This window comes from Barbus barbus, assembly GCF_936440315.1.
Source record: "Barbus barbus genome assembly, chromosome: 41".
Taxonomy (NCBI): Eukaryota; Metazoa; Chordata; class Actinopteri; order Cypriniformes; family Cyprinidae; genus Barbus; species Barbus barbus.
This window is the reverse complement of record NC_136719.1, coordinates 5829188-5844982: the sequence shown is the minus strand read 5'-3', so window position 1 is coordinate 5844982 and position 15795 is coordinate 5829188. Positions and strand designations below refer to the sequence as shown.

General features: G+C 36.6%; 1 protein-coding gene across 5 annotated transcripts in view; it reads right to left on the bottom strand.

The window, feature by feature from the left end:
- LOC306860624 (transcriptional enhancer factor TEF-5-like) overlaps positions 1-15795 on the bottom strand; it is a 37046-nt gene extending 21251 nt beyond the window's left edge. For 3 of the 5 annotated variants that reach the window (XR_013783392.1, XR_013783393.1, XM_079402409.1), the window contains exons 1-2: positions 15622-15793; positions 5171-5421 (exon numbers count right to left, since the gene is read on the bottom strand). Coding sequence is in view for 3 of the 5 variants with exons in the window: in XM_079402409.1 (XP_079258535.1) it covers positions 5171-5309 (139 nt within the window). In the remaining 2 variants the exon portion in view is untranslated. Of the gene's footprint in view, positions 1-5170; positions 5422-12748; positions 12781-15621 lie in introns of all 5 variants that reach the window. The other 2 variants (XM_079402410.1, XM_079402411.1) reach the window with 2 other exon arrangements.

Sequence of the window (15795 nt, the reverse complement as noted above, 5' to 3'; positions counted from 1 at the left end):
ATCATTTAATATCTTGTGAAGCTGTAAACCCATCAAGACTGTGTGGATTACTTGTGTATTATTGTGATGTTTTTATCAGCTGTTTGGACTCCCATTCACTGCAGAGGATAACAATTTTGACCCAGACTACCAATTTTGAACACTTATAAAACATGTATAATGTATAGCGGGGAAAAGGAACCAGGAAATACCACAAGGCAGACTCAAACCTGCATCATCCACCATGGCACAATATTCACTAACCACTGTGCCACAGTCCAGACATTTCCTAGAGAACATTTTCACCCATCTCTTGCAAATGAGCTTTGCTTTGTCATTCATCTCACAGATGGGGGAGCAGAAATTTTCTATGACATCTCCTCAGAGGATCCATCACATCTGGGAAGCTTGTGCAACCGAGTTGATGTCATGCGCCCTCTCTGAGATGCTTCTAATTCAAAACTTCATGTGAAAACAGATAACCGTAAATAACAACAAGCTCAATAAATGGCTACTACTAACATAGCAGGATTCGTAATGATGAACAGAGCCACAAATCAGCCTAACTCAGAAAAGACATTGAGATCATTTGCTAAGCGTTAGCATTGATGCATTATTTCTCAAACAGCTTTGACACACTGGCGATCAACTAAAATGATTGCAGGTCGAGACTTTAAACAAGAAACTTGGCAAGACATCACAGGTACAGGATGAGAAATCAAGCTCATTATAGCAGCCAGACACTGGATGGGAAAATCGGGTTGTTTAACCAGTCTTCCCACAGTGCAACAAGAGTGGACTTTATTAGAAAAGCTGCTTTCTGTTAGAAGACAGCAGGAGTTTTGCAGTGAGTAATGAAGCTCTGAGGAACATTAACGGCTGCTAAATACTAGCAATGATGATCAGGACAAAATACAACTTCAACCTTCAATTTCCACAGCATATACCTGAGACAAAATATTACAATTGCAAAACATATGAAAAGCTAGGGAAAAGTATAGAAAGCTGTCTATACCGACATAGATAGCATTTTAAAGCATCATAAGTGTGTTGCTGGCATAAAAGATGACATTTATTTTAGCTTTGAGCCCGTATCCTAGTGTAGTCTAAACTGGAAAACTAGAAATGTTTACTATTGTCCTCTTTTTAGAGCCGCTTTACGGCAGAATGGACATGGAAGAGAAGAAATAGTTGAATAAAGTCTTCTTTTTTTTTTTTTTTTTTTTTTCGCACAAAAAGTTATTTTATAGTTTCATAAAATTATGGGTGAACCACTGATAACATGAACTATTTTAACCATGTCCTTACTACCTTTCTGGGCCTTGAACCTGGTAGTTGCATTGCTTTTTATGGAGTGTCAGAAAGCTCTTGGATTTCATCAAAAATATCTTAATTTGTGTTCCGCAGATGAACAAAGGTTTTATGGGTTTGGAACAACATGAAGGTGAATAATTAATGACAGAATTTTAATTTTTGGGTGAACTATCCCTTTAAGTAAGTCTTTCCTTTTAGGAAAAATAGACCTAAAATACTGATGACTCTTACCATTGTTTAACCATGGCATTTGTAGTAAAACTGTGGTTATAGACAACATAGTCAATATGCCAAAAAAACATGGTTACTACACTTTTACTATAATAAAACCATGGTTAACTTTTTGCAAAGGACACACTTGTACCAGTATACTAGCATTCAATATTAATAAAAGACATTCAATCAAATTAAACATGGATGATTTGACCAAATATTTGTGTGTTCTATACATAATACATGTATTATTATATACATGTATTATGTATTATTATTATTACATGTATTATAAGAATAACAGTGTTAACTTAGCATCATGCTAACGTTAAACTCTACTAAAATCTCCATGTGGTTGATGTTTGGAATGCTATTCTACTCATTCTAGTGCATGCACGACCATTATGCAAGTTGTTGCTTATGTACAGTGTTTCATATCAGTCATATACAAGGTTCCATGAACGTTAGCATGCTTTGCTACAACATAACGAAGTAAGTATGTTTTGTAACAGAGCAAACACAAGATGCTGTAGCAAATTATGACAATCAGGATTCTGAATTCATTCTCAGGTTTAGACTTACTTTACTTAATATTTTTCAGGTTTCTAGTAACAATTTCTTGTTGTAACTTACTAAAATGTCTACAGCAAACTCTGAGAGAGCAAAAACAATCCACAAAGTCACTAGGGCAGTTCTCTCCTGCCTGCATCAGATAGCCAGTCTATTTTAGTGTTGTCTAGTCAAAGTATACATTGCGGCCAGTGAACTTGTGTGCGCTGGGGGTGGAAGAGAGCGAGGGGGCATGTCAGGAGACTCTGTTCGCTTTCGGAGACTGACATCAGGGTCCTGGCAAGAGTATCGTAACGGAATGGGGCTCTTTGCAAAGAGAGTGGAAGGGGATGATCTTGTCATTTGAAGAGGAAAGAGCAGGCCCAAGCGCCTCTTTGTGATAACTTAAGCTACCACAAAAGGACAAAATGCCTGGCTGTTGAAACAAACCTTTTTCATCTGTTGCGAGGGGGATTAGAGCTTGTGTGACAGACGTGAGTGGAGTATTACAAGGCTGCAGAGTTGTGGAATGTGTGTCCCCTTTAAGCCAAAGGGAAAAACAAAAGAATGTGGGCCAGTCTCCATAAGCCTTTTATACAGAGAGGGTCAAAGGTCAAAATACCCCAAAGCCAAATGAGCTCATTTGTGTGGGCATATATTAAATATATTACTCATATATTAAATCCTGATGCTTACTTCAGTCGGTTAACAAAAGGATTAGGTGTAGGTCATAAAGTCGAATTAATTTATGTTACATAGTCTACTCCTGGCGTAGTCCATAGTAATTATTGAATATTCATGCTAGTGATTTATAATAGCATCACAAATGTTTTATTGCATGTTTGTCACACTTTAATGTTTCAGATCATCAAACACATTTAAATATTAATCAAAGATAACACAAGTAAACACAACATGCAGTTTTTAAATGAAGGGTTTTTTTTTTATGAAGGGAAAACAAAACCCAAACCCACATGGCCCTGTGTGAAAAAGGCAGTATACCCCCCCCATAACTGTGGTTTATCACGCCTGAGTTCAGTTTCTCTAGCCACACCCAGGCCTGATTACTGCCACACCTGTTCGCAATCAAGAAGTCACTTAAATAGGACCTGCCTGACAAAGTAATTGAGATCTATCAGTCTGGAAAAGCTTATAAAGCCATTTCTAAAGCTTTGGGACTCCAGCGAACCACAGTGAGAGCCATTATCCACAAATGCAGAAAACATGGAACAGTGGTGAACCTTCCCAGGAGTGACAGGCCAACCAAAATTACCCCAAGAGCGCAGCGACGACTCACCCAAGAGGTCACAAAAGACCCCACAACAACATCTAAAGAACTGCAGGCCTCACTTGCCTCAGTTAAGGTCAGTGTTCATGACTCCACCATAAGAAAGAGACGGGGCAAAAATGGCCTGCATGGCAGAGTTCCAAGACGAAAACCGCTGCTGAGCAAAAAGAACATAAAGGCTCATCTCAGTTTTGCCAGAAAACATTGTGATGATCCCCAAGACTTTTGGGAAAATACTCTGTGGACTGACGAGACAAAAGTTGAACTTTTTGGAAGGTGTGTGTCCCATTACATCTGGCGTAAAAGTAACACAGCATTTCAGAAAAAGAACATCATACCAACAGTAAAATATGGTGGTGGTAGTGTGATGGTCTGGGGCTGTTTTGCTGCTTCAGGACCTGGAAGACTTGCTGTAATAAATGAACCATGAATTCAGCTGTCTACCAAAAAATCCTGAAGGACAATGTCCGGCCATCTGTTCGTGACCTCAAGCTGAAGCAAACTTGGGTTCTGCAGCAGGACAATGATCCAAAACACACCAGCAAATCCACCTCTGAATGGCTGAAGAAAAACAAAATGAAGACTTTGGAGTGGCCTAGTCAAAGTCCTGACCTGAATCCTATTGAGATGCTGTGGCATGACCTTAAAAAGGCGGTTCATGCTCGAAAACCCTCCAATGTGGCTGAATTACAACAATTCTGCCAGGATGAGTGGGCCAAAATTCCTCCACAGCGCTGTAACAGACTCATTGCAAGTTATCGCAAACGCTTGATTGCAGTTGTTGCTGCTAAGGGTGGCCCAACCAGTTATTAGGTTCAGGGGGCAAGCACTTTTTCACACAGGGCCATGTGGGTTTGTATTTTGTTTTCCCTTCATAATAAAAAACTTCATTCAAAAACTGCATGTTGTGTTTACTTGTTTCATCTTTGATTAATATTTAAATTAGTTTGATGATCTGTAAATAGCATTTCGTTAAACAATACTGCTATTTTCACTTGGTGTAAATAGAATCCATTGCTATTTGCACTTAGTGTAAATAGCCACTGCCTTTTTTTTACTTTCTATTCAGTAAACATTTCTGAAGATAACAACCTTTTCAATATTGATAATATCAGAAATGTTTCTTGTGCAGCAAATCAGCATATCAGAAGGATTTCTGAAGGATCATGTGACACTAAAGACTGGAGTAACGATGCTGAAAAATCAGCTTTGCATCACAGAAATAAATTACATTTTAATATATATGTATATATTTACATAAAAAACCATTATTTAGATTGTAAATATATTTCACATTATTACTGTTTTTACTGTAAATAAAGGTCAAATATTTGGGTTAAAAATTCACATTTAATATAATTAGGACTTAAATGCTACATTTCCTTTCAGTTTAATATTCATTCATTCATTCATTCTAAAAACTCATGCTTTATTGTGAATGCTGACTCAAAAGGGAGACATAGCATTCCTGTCAGTGGATCCCATGTGAGAATGGGGAAATCTGGAGGTGGGAAGTGTCATAAGTTCACCCTCTGATTCCCTTCAACAAAACTCCCACAGCTTGACTTGGCCCTCTTTGTCCTTACCGTGTTTCACTACATTTTTTTTCCAGCATCAGCACTACTGCAACAAATAGCTGAGCCATGATTATTTTATTTTATTTTTATAGGGATATTTGGAAAATCTTCAAGTACGAATCTTGAAGAAATCTCTCTCATGACTTCTACTCTCTTAAGTTGCTATTGCTTTGCTGGCAAAGCATGATCTGAGCACTAAGTAAATCTCAATTGACTCTCAATGGGCGTATTCAGCTTTTTAAGGACTCACCATACATCTTGCCTTCGTCTGAAAGGATGATCTTTCTGCGGCCACAGGGGGGATAGATGGCCAGAGCCTCCTGGAAACTCTGTTCAATGTCAGGGCTCCAGACGCCCTCTGCATCACCGTCCATTCCAACCTTGTCCATCCCATCCACTCCATCCTCCTGCCCCTCCTCCGGGCTCTCGCTGTTGCTCCACTCGTTGGCTGCAATGGTGGCGGCTCCACCTGGGCCCCTAAGTGAGCCCTCACACCCAGGACTAGGAGAGAGAACGAAAGAACAGGAGGTCAAATTAAAGTTATCGTTCATCCAAAATTCTAAATTCTTTAAAATAAATAAATACATAAATCCCTTATATTGTGTCAAATCAGTGTGGTGTTGTTTCTCTGTGAAACACAAAATTAGATTTTTTTAATTTTGGAAGAATCTTCACACAGGTTTTTTTTTTTTTATACACTTAAACCCCGCACCTTTCTTACAATTGGCTGCAAGATTTTATTCAGATCTGCCTGAATCCAATCAAAAACTTACACATAGAACCAAATGCTCAACCTACATTTTTTTTTAAATTATTTTCTGTTTAATGAATCAGTTTGTTTGAGTCACAATTCTGACTGAACTGAAAAATTCATGCAAGAATTGAACTGATTCGTTCATGAATCAGAGATCAGCTCACTAACTCTGTGATCCTGTCACAATATGGCACTTGAATGAACAGATTTTCAGTGAATAAATTCGTCCTCGTACAAAACTAACGTGTGGATTCTGAAGATTTGAAAAATATAGCACACGAATCACCATAATCATGAACCTTTATACAACTACATGAAGATTCTTCCAAATATCTAACTTAATTGTGGAAGAAGGAATACAGGTTTGGAAAGACACAAGGTCTCAGCCGACTTTAGAGGAGCATCAGCTTCCAGGCTGACTTACAATAATTGGTTAATTGAGACGGCTCAAGACCAATACGAGGGTTGACAGTAACTACCATTCCAGATGGTGTGACCATGAATCTCCCTTTGGCGCTGGAGCTTCTCCCAACCCTACTTTAAATAAAGAATCTTGTGGGATCATATAATCATTTGCATAAGCCCTGTCAATCAGTTTATCCCATTATGCGACGGCGGAAAAACAAGAATTGGAAAGGAAAGACAAAATGGCTGTCGGTGCGAAGGACACACTGAGCTGCCGAGCAAGGCGCCAGATTTTTCAGACTCCTGATGTCAAGTGAAGTTCAGGTGACGAGATATCAGATTTTCAAGGCTGTGCTTTACAGCTTTCGTGAGCTGGAGGGTATTAATAGCAGTGGTATTGAAAATCAAGATAGTGAAGGCACTGATAAATTTCCTTGGTGTCAACAAGACAAGTTGAGCAAGACTGGCAATGTCATGGTAAAAGCAGACAATGGAAGTCGGCTGCTCACAAGTCAATCAATACAAGGACTAATAGGGGTTGAACAACATTTGTTAATCAGTATTTACTTAACTGAAATACTCAGATAATTGAAAAGAGTGTCCTAATGTCTTTGTTTAAATTATAGCACAACAATATATAGCAATAAGCAGCTATATTTACTACATCGATTGGCTTATTAGAACATGTGAAAAAAACATTTTAAAGCAAGAGGAGTTCCAAATGACGATATGAAATCACTGACTCAAATAATTGAAAAAGACAGTTTGAACACACTCACAAGTCATTATGACTCAATAAAAAGGGCAAAACTATCCAACTGGCATGGTCTTTATGAAAAAAGGCCAAATTCACAACTTAATAAAATCATTGCAATATTTGTTTTCTTAATTAAATATTTTTTATAATTTCATACTTCTAACAAAATCAAATTGAACAGCTTGTCTTCAATTCATGGTCTTGGATCTGGATCTGTCATTCTAACCCCACAATTAATATTTCAATACACTATATAAACTTTCATTATCGTCTCTCAAAAATCTGGGGTTGGTAAGATAATAAAACAGTTGTGCTACTTAATATTTTCTGTGGAAACCTTGATCAATTTTATTTCAAGCATCTTGAAATCCTGATGAATACATCATCAATTTACTTGAACAATTGAACAATTTACTTGAAGCTTTTATACATAATGCATTATTAAGGCATTGCTATTCAGTGTTGGGGAAAGTTACTTTTAAAAAGTAATGCATTACAATATTCTGTTACTTCCTAAAAAGTACCTAATTGTGCTACTTTGTTACTTTTTATGTATAGTAATACCTTATTATTTTTGTATTACTGTTGCATTACTCAACAAACAAGATAGGTCTCAATCAAGCAACTTGCATTACTTATTTGAAAAAGTAACTCTTTGTACATACAAAAGTAATGCATTACTTTGCTAGTTACTTGAAAGTAATCTGATTACGTAACTTGAGTTACTTGTAATGTGTTACCCTCAACCCTGTTGATTATGTACATTGTAATGTATTGTATCTTTACATAAATATTTGTAACTGAAGTTAGAATGTATTATAATATTTGAAAGTTTGTTTTTCATGTGTTTTAATGCATTATACTTTCTAAAGGTTTAACAATGAATAGATAAGCATTATAATGTATTATAATTGTGGTTACTATTATCCACAAAATCATACAATGCATTATAAGATGCATTAAAGAACATAATGCATTAAATCTACTTTAATAAAGCAATATATAAAGGCTTTAAGTGTTCCAGAATGTTCAAAAGAACAGCATTTATAATACATGTAAATATATAACATTATAAATGTCTTCACTGTCACTTTTGTGTCTTTCCTGAATAAAGGTATTAATTTATTTTAAAACATATATTTTGAATGGTAGTGTATATATCATTTGTAATCTATCTGCTCCTAAATAGAGTTAATTTCTCTAAAAACATACAGTCATTCATCTTAAGGAAATTACCATTTGTGCACAAAGTATGTGGGCAGTCGTGGCCTAATATGGATAGAGAATCGGTCTTGTAACCCCGAAGGTCGTGGGTTCGAGTCTCAGGTCCGGCAGGGATTGTAGGTGGGGGGAGTGAATGTACAGTGCTCTCTCCACCCTCAATACCACGACTGAAGTGAGACCCTTGAGCAAGGCACCGAACCCCCAACTGCTCACCGGGTGCTGCAGCATTGGCGGCCCATTGCTCCGGGTGAATGTTCACTGCTGTGTGTACACTTGGATGGGTTAAATGCAGAGCACAAATTCCGAGTATGGGTCACCATACTTGGCCACACACCACTTCCCTTTCCCAAAGCATTTTTGTGGCCATGGATTTGCTGAATGCTCTGTTCTCGGCATTCAATGATACTGCAGCTTTCTCCAGAAACATGAACGTTTTTCAATAGATGTATCACTGCTTATCCATATTTAACTACATTTGGGTTATTAAACAGTACAAATTTCCCTATTACATTTTTCTAGCCCAAATCCTTTCAAATCTAAAATATTTACAGATTTTTTAGTTGAGGAATTTAAGTATGCATCCCAACTAGTGACTCTATTATCCATAAATATGCAAATATGCATGAAAAACCACCAAAACACTGGACTTCAGAAACAGTACGAGCGGAGCTAAAGCGGTTATCATAAGGAGGTACTAGAGGACCACTGGTATGGAGAGAGAAGGGCTGACATTCCAGACATGCCCTTATTAAGAAAGCCACAGTGTCACTAACACACTCTCTGTCCGTCTCTCTCTCTCTCTCTCAGGAGATCCGTTGTGTCACCCGCACCTCCGTCCTTCCCCTCCCATCCTCTTCTCTCCTTCCCTCTCGCTTACGAGCACCCCAGTCCAAAAAAGGCCTGAAGAACATGGAAATCATAGGGGGTGGGAGTGGGAGTGTGGGTTGCCTGACCAATTTAGGCATCCACTAAGGCTCAGAAAACACACAGAGCTCTCCCCAAGGACAATGCTGCTGTTTTAAGTGTACTGGCTTCATAACACAGCACTACTCCTAGCCAATGCTATCTGGAAATAAACACCAAGACCTGGATAACACACTAGTATTGAGGGCCAAAAAGCACATCAATAAATTAATGCACCAGCAAACAACTTTATAGACTTGAAACTGAACTTGAAATCACACATATTATTAACAGTCAACCTACACACTAGTTGTTCGGCCATTTCTTTCTTTTTTGTTAACAACTGTTTATTGACTTTTATTTTGTGGAACAGTAGTACAAAACAAAAATCAGCTGTACAAATTTAGAACCCACCCCAACTCGGTCGTTTCTTTCTTAAAGCATGTGAATTTTTGCGCATTTTCTTGCTTATGTTTGTGTGTAGTGCTCATGAGTAAATATTGACCTTGGTTTCAAGCATGTTGCCTTATCTGTGAGCAGACATCTTGAAAAGGTCACCCGCCGACACCAGCAGCGCTTGGCCTCTGAAGAGACATCGGGTTACAGAATCAAGTGACAAACCAAAAGCATCCAACACTCTTGATGGATAACCAGTGTTCATTAAAGAAGCATCTTGTCTAAACCTTTAACCCCACATTGTGCTATTATAAACACTTTGAGGGGGATTTATTTGACCGAATTTGTAAGGACTTGTTTTTGATGAATGAATCTCAAGAAACCTCCAATGAATGCCGGCTTCATATATTCACCCCAAAATCAACTGAAAAAAAATGACACTGATTTAATCTTCAGGACAATCGATTACTATAGTTATTTGAATTATTGTAATGCTAAATAATATAATTTTATTAAATTATTTTACATTGTAGATATACAAAAGTTTGGATTAATTAAGATTTCTTAAAATAAATTAATAATTTTATTCACCAAAAATGCATGCATTTGATCAAAAGTGACAGTTATGACTTTTATAAATTTACATAAGATTTATTTCATAAAAATTGCTCTTCTTTCGAACTTTAAATTCATTAAGAATCTTGAAATTAATATATCCCAGTTTGCACAAAAATATTAAGCAGCACAACTGTTTTCAACATTAATAATAATAATAATAAAGGTTTATCAAGCAGCAATTCAGCATATCAGAATGTTTTCTAGTAATGATGCTGAAAATTCAGCTTTGATCACAGCAATAAATTACATTTTAAAACATTCACATTGAAAATGGTTATTTTAAATTGTAATAATATTTTAGAATATTGTTATTTTTCTGTATTTTTGATCAAATAAATGCATAAGTGACTTCATATTATCATAAAATATGTATACATCGTGGTAATAATTACTGCTTTTACACTATGCTTAAAGTAATTAAACTATTATTGAATTTCAATTATTAAAAAAAGACCTTTTCTAAAGAATTACAGGGGTAATGTAATTAATTGCATTTGTTTACTCATTAATTTAGATCTTTAGTTGAGTTGAGCCAGAAATGTTGTTTTAGGACAAATCAGACCAACACTTGACAAAGACATTCTGCTACATTCTTAGCTAATACAGCATCTTGTGATGCTAGGTGGATAAATAACCATTATTTTTTAGTGATTCACAAATTCAGTCTGAGTTTATCTGACAGAGGCTATCAGCACAGACAGGAGGCAGTTCTCTTTGGAGACTTGGAAAAACAGCTGCAATGCTTGTCAACAGGGAAAAGGCCTTTGCTCATCAACAACCCTCCTCTTGCACGCTCCACACCGACACACACACACACACACACACATACCCTTTCACAAAGAACAACAGGGCAACAAGTAGACGAGCAGCTGCTGCCCTAGATCGGATTACATGTAAGGACGGCATTTTAAGTCATGGGCAAGTTACGCTGAACCCTCTGATGGTTTAATGGGACGTTAAGAGAATATATGAATCTAAATGCTGTATCGACGTCAGTTTAAGTGTGTTTTATTTCACCAGGCAACTTGACAAGATCCTGTTAACACTGCCCTACATGGAGAAGCGCTTTGGCTGTTTTAGAGTATGATCTTCAACAATGTCTAAACCAAAATATAGACGCTTTGATGAAATCACTTAAAAAAAAAAACATTCCTAAAAACCTTCAGGAACACATTTGTGTCTAATCTGCACAACATTCAAGTATATTTATCAAATCTTCCAGGATAACAGAGTGAGGAGAAAGGCTACTGACACGTCCAGATCGCTGGCAGCCATGCAAAAAGCTCTTTATATGCTAGGTGGAAGACTCTACATTGGACACACAAAAGAGACAAAGACGTGTTAAAAGAGGCTCTCTCTCTTCCTTCCGTGGAACCAACCCATGTCAAACCTGTACAACCTGCTACTGCAGTTTATGAGAATCCCAACCCCTTTCTCCAAGGAGCATCATTTAAATTTACTGCATTGTTTCCTCTTACTTACGAAAGCCAGAAGCCAAGTATTATTTTCTTTCTTTCTTGTTTTTTCGTGATGTCAACATAAAAAAATAGTTGTTTTCTTGTGATCTTCACATAAACCTGACTAGTTATCCAACAGCGGCACTAATTAAATTGTACCTTAGCCTAGTAGTGCTGTACTTTTGCTGTAGATTGATAATATCAAAAAGTAAAATACACAAATGTCATGAAGTTACTCGGTTCAGAATAAATAAAGCCGTAACTGATGCCATCATATCATATTATATGTAAAAGTTATCAGCTAGGAAAGAAAAATTAAGTTAATGTTGAAATCATGAAAAATGTGTTGAAATCACAAAAAAACAACAATTATTTACTGAAAAATTCTCAAGTAAAAATTCACTAAAATAAAATAAACTCAACTTTTAAATGCATGACAGAGCATCACTTTCACAGATTCTTGCTTGTCTCTCTGATGTAATTCCTAGCATGTAGCCGCCCCAAAACCATCAACAGGCTTACATATGTATAATGAACTCCAATGGGGCTTTCTCTCAGACTCCCAGATGCTCACTATCCATCACCCGATTTCCTCTCCAGACGTTCATACAGCCTAAATCCTGACCAACATGCTTGTGGTTGCCAACATGAGGCCCGCGTAACATATGTAGCCATTCCATATCATATCAATTCACCTGGCAACAGTCTTCGAAAGCCAATGAAAACAGTGAAATCACCACTCACAGATCTCATAAATCACTGATTTGACACCACAAACCACAACAACAGCGGGACACTTGACTCATCTGATTTTAACAGCGTTCTTTGCTAGCATTGCTAAGCTAACATGCTGATACCCGAATAAGCATAACAATATGTAGTACAAACGAGTGCAATAATCAATGATGAATTACACTAGCCTAAATCATTTTTAATCAATACCTTTCAGTACGGAATAAATTCTAAATGGTTATAATCAACATTTATCAGAAATTGGCCATTTTAAATATTTTTGTCACAATGCTTTCTGAGATTGCCTAATGTATGAAAGAAACACGTGATGCTCCTTTTGGCTCAATCAAGCTCTCTTGTCAGGTAGCATAATTAATTCTCCTACTTTTAAGGGTTAGTTCACCCAAAAATGACAACTCTGTCATTATTTACTCACCCTCATGTCGTTCCAAACCCATAAGACCTTCGTTCATCTTCATGAAAAAAAGCTATCCATAAAAAGCTAACCCTAGGGAGGCCTCCAGTATGTTCACCTATAGTCCTACAGTTCACAAAACAATTCAAATGCATGCATTTTCTTACCCTCAAGTTGTTCCAAACCTATTAGACTTCATCTTGGGAACACAAATAACAATATTTTAAATGCACATAAATAGAGCCTATCAAACACTGTAAACAAGCTCAATCAAACTTTCTTAACTCGCAATAACCAATGAGGTTCTGTATTTACCATATTTGATAAGATCAATGTATATGCACTGATCAGTTGATTATTACACAACCAATAAAAACTAATAACGCAGGCTCATCCGGGTAACTGCAGTCGGCACTATTCGCTTGCCGGGAACAGCTTTTTAAAATAGTAAAACTCAATTCAATATTATGTGTGCAATTATTTAATTGTGTCATCCTGGTATTGCGGACTCACTCTCTTGTTTCAAACAAATGCAGCTGCTGCAATGAATCAACGACTGATTTGTACACTGTAATGGATTGCAAGTTAACTAACAAACTGGTAAGAATTTAAAACGGTCTCATCTTAAATCAATATCTTTTATTGCCATAATTATTTATGTGGTGAAATGTTGTGTAATAAGTGCAATGACTACACCGTATCCCTTAAATGTCTGTCTAGTTTGAATTTACTGTTACGACTGCTTTCTTCAAGCTTTGCATTCAAATATTTCAACTCATGTTTAATTTCTAATTACCTAGTTTTGTGGCAGGCAGCCACAATGTATGTACATCCAGACGGTTGTTATCGCTGAATAAAGCCCGACAGGCTTATCAGCATCCCGACGCGAAGCCTAAATTAAATTAGTTCATTATATGAATGTAGGGAATGTGTCTCTTCAGAATATTTGATTAAACCGGTTTAATTTACAGTATATGGATTACTTTCATGATGTCTTCCTGAACTTTTTGAAGCATGAAAGTTTTGGTTTCATTCAATTTTAATGGATGGACTAAAATGTTTAAATAACATATTAATAATATATTCAATATTTTCATTTGTGAGTAAAGTTTCCTTTTAAAATGCTGTCTAGATTTAAGATCAAATCATCGCTCTTTATATTTGCCTGTGTGCACCTCCAAAAATGCCCTCCAAATAGACCTTTAGCTAGAAAACAGAACTTGAATTCTTCCATATGGCTAAGAAAACAATGCAGGTCTACGCCGCATGTGGAAAGAATCCGTCACACATGTCTAAGTCCAAACTAAAACCACCAGATGATCAACAGGAAATTATAAAATGAGTGACCATTTCGAAGTCTGGATTTACAGACGCATCACACCTGACCTCCACACCCCAGGTTCTGAGACGCACAAAAACGGGGCAGCCCTAAAATCTATAGCCCTAAGGACGACAGAACTACTCGTGTTGATCAGTAAGTTACTGTTCCTCACACAGTGTACTGGTCTGAAGCACAAAGAACACACTGCAATGCTATTTAAAGCAGTGAGCTCACCAAACACACTTGTCATGTTTTGCAGGCCCTCTTGAAGCTTCACAGCCAGCGTTAAGAAAATGATCTTAGTCACAGAGAAATAAAAATACAATGTAAATATAAAAATATTTAATGTTCTAAACATTTTGTAATATTATTGCCCGAATGAATGGCTATATAAATAAAAATAGTGTTCTAGCTTAGATATTCAGATTTAAAAATAAATAAATAAATTGGCAGGAAATTATAAAGGTGGTATTCTTATAATAATAATAATGAATCTAATTGCATGCACCTGAAAGCATTTGAAGGAATTTAGTGGCTGATCACTGAATATTCTGTTGGGATAAAGTCTATCGGGGAGCATTTATGTGAGTGAAGAAGTGCTCTGAAGGAAACTTCTGAAGTTATTTTTTTCTTGCCACCACTGTTTCAGTCTGTCACATTTGTTACAAGAAATTCTCCACTGATTGCTCACCGTAACCTTATACAACCTGAAAAACCTGTTCAATCTCTGCACGGCGAAACTCAGGGGTGCGTTGATCTGACACTTGTGATGACTGAACCAAGAAGCACGAGATCTTAAATGACTTAAAAGACTATTTCTGATGAATGGGATTATTACACTCCCTCTAACAGCTGGAACTGCATCATACTGATCATTTTACGCACAACGCTGGGCATTATAATTCAAGACAGAGAAAAACACTAAGCAGTCTAATTTTGTTATGAATAGGCTGGGTTTTATGAGTTATTCTTACAGGCTTAAAGCTAATTAACCTACATAAAACACTAGACGTTTCCAATATATTACATAAATTCTTAACCACTTTTCTTGACACACATTTACACACTTTCAACATTTTAGGGCTCGGTTTAAACTTCTCGAAGTTTATTCTACAATCATAAACCGTGGTTTTAAATGCTTTTATGATTACATGTTATACAGCTGCAACTATTAAAAGAAAATGATGCATTTTAAGACAACATTATTTTAGTCAGCTTTGATCAAGTCATTTAGAAATGCAACAATTTTCATTTATTTACAAAGTATATTTTGACTTTTGATAATTCTATTACATATTATATATCAATTATGTATGTCAAAACATATAACGGTAAACAAAAGTTCAAAATTATTAAATTAATGTATTGATCAGAAGATGCACACTTACTAGTTAGTTTAGTTAAAAAAAAAAAAAAAATGTAACCTTATTTGTTCTCCATTGGAAAATATTAAATGATTAAACACTGAGTTACTTCTACAAACTTTCCCATACTCATACAGTGCTCATATTCCTCTGATGCATGTGTACATTGAAATATCAGTAATAAGCTTGCATCTGTAATTCCAGCTGTGTGTGTGTGTGTGTGTGTGTGCGTGTGCGATGCAACATCACTGAAGCAGCTCCGAAAAAATGCCAAAAATGAGAATGATGTAAAAACTGCAGCGCGAGCGCAATGACTGCAAGAAACAAAGGAGCGCAATAAGAGTTGTGCACTTACCTTAAACGCAAACCTCTGCTCTTCAGCGGTCAGAAAGGGATTTCAGGCTTTATCTCATGAGCGCATTTACAATGCAAACAACGCTGATGTTTTTGAAGAAATATTTCTCCGGATTTGACAGTAAAGCTGGAATGTGAAGTATGACTTCGGTATGAAATCACGGCGAAACCGAGC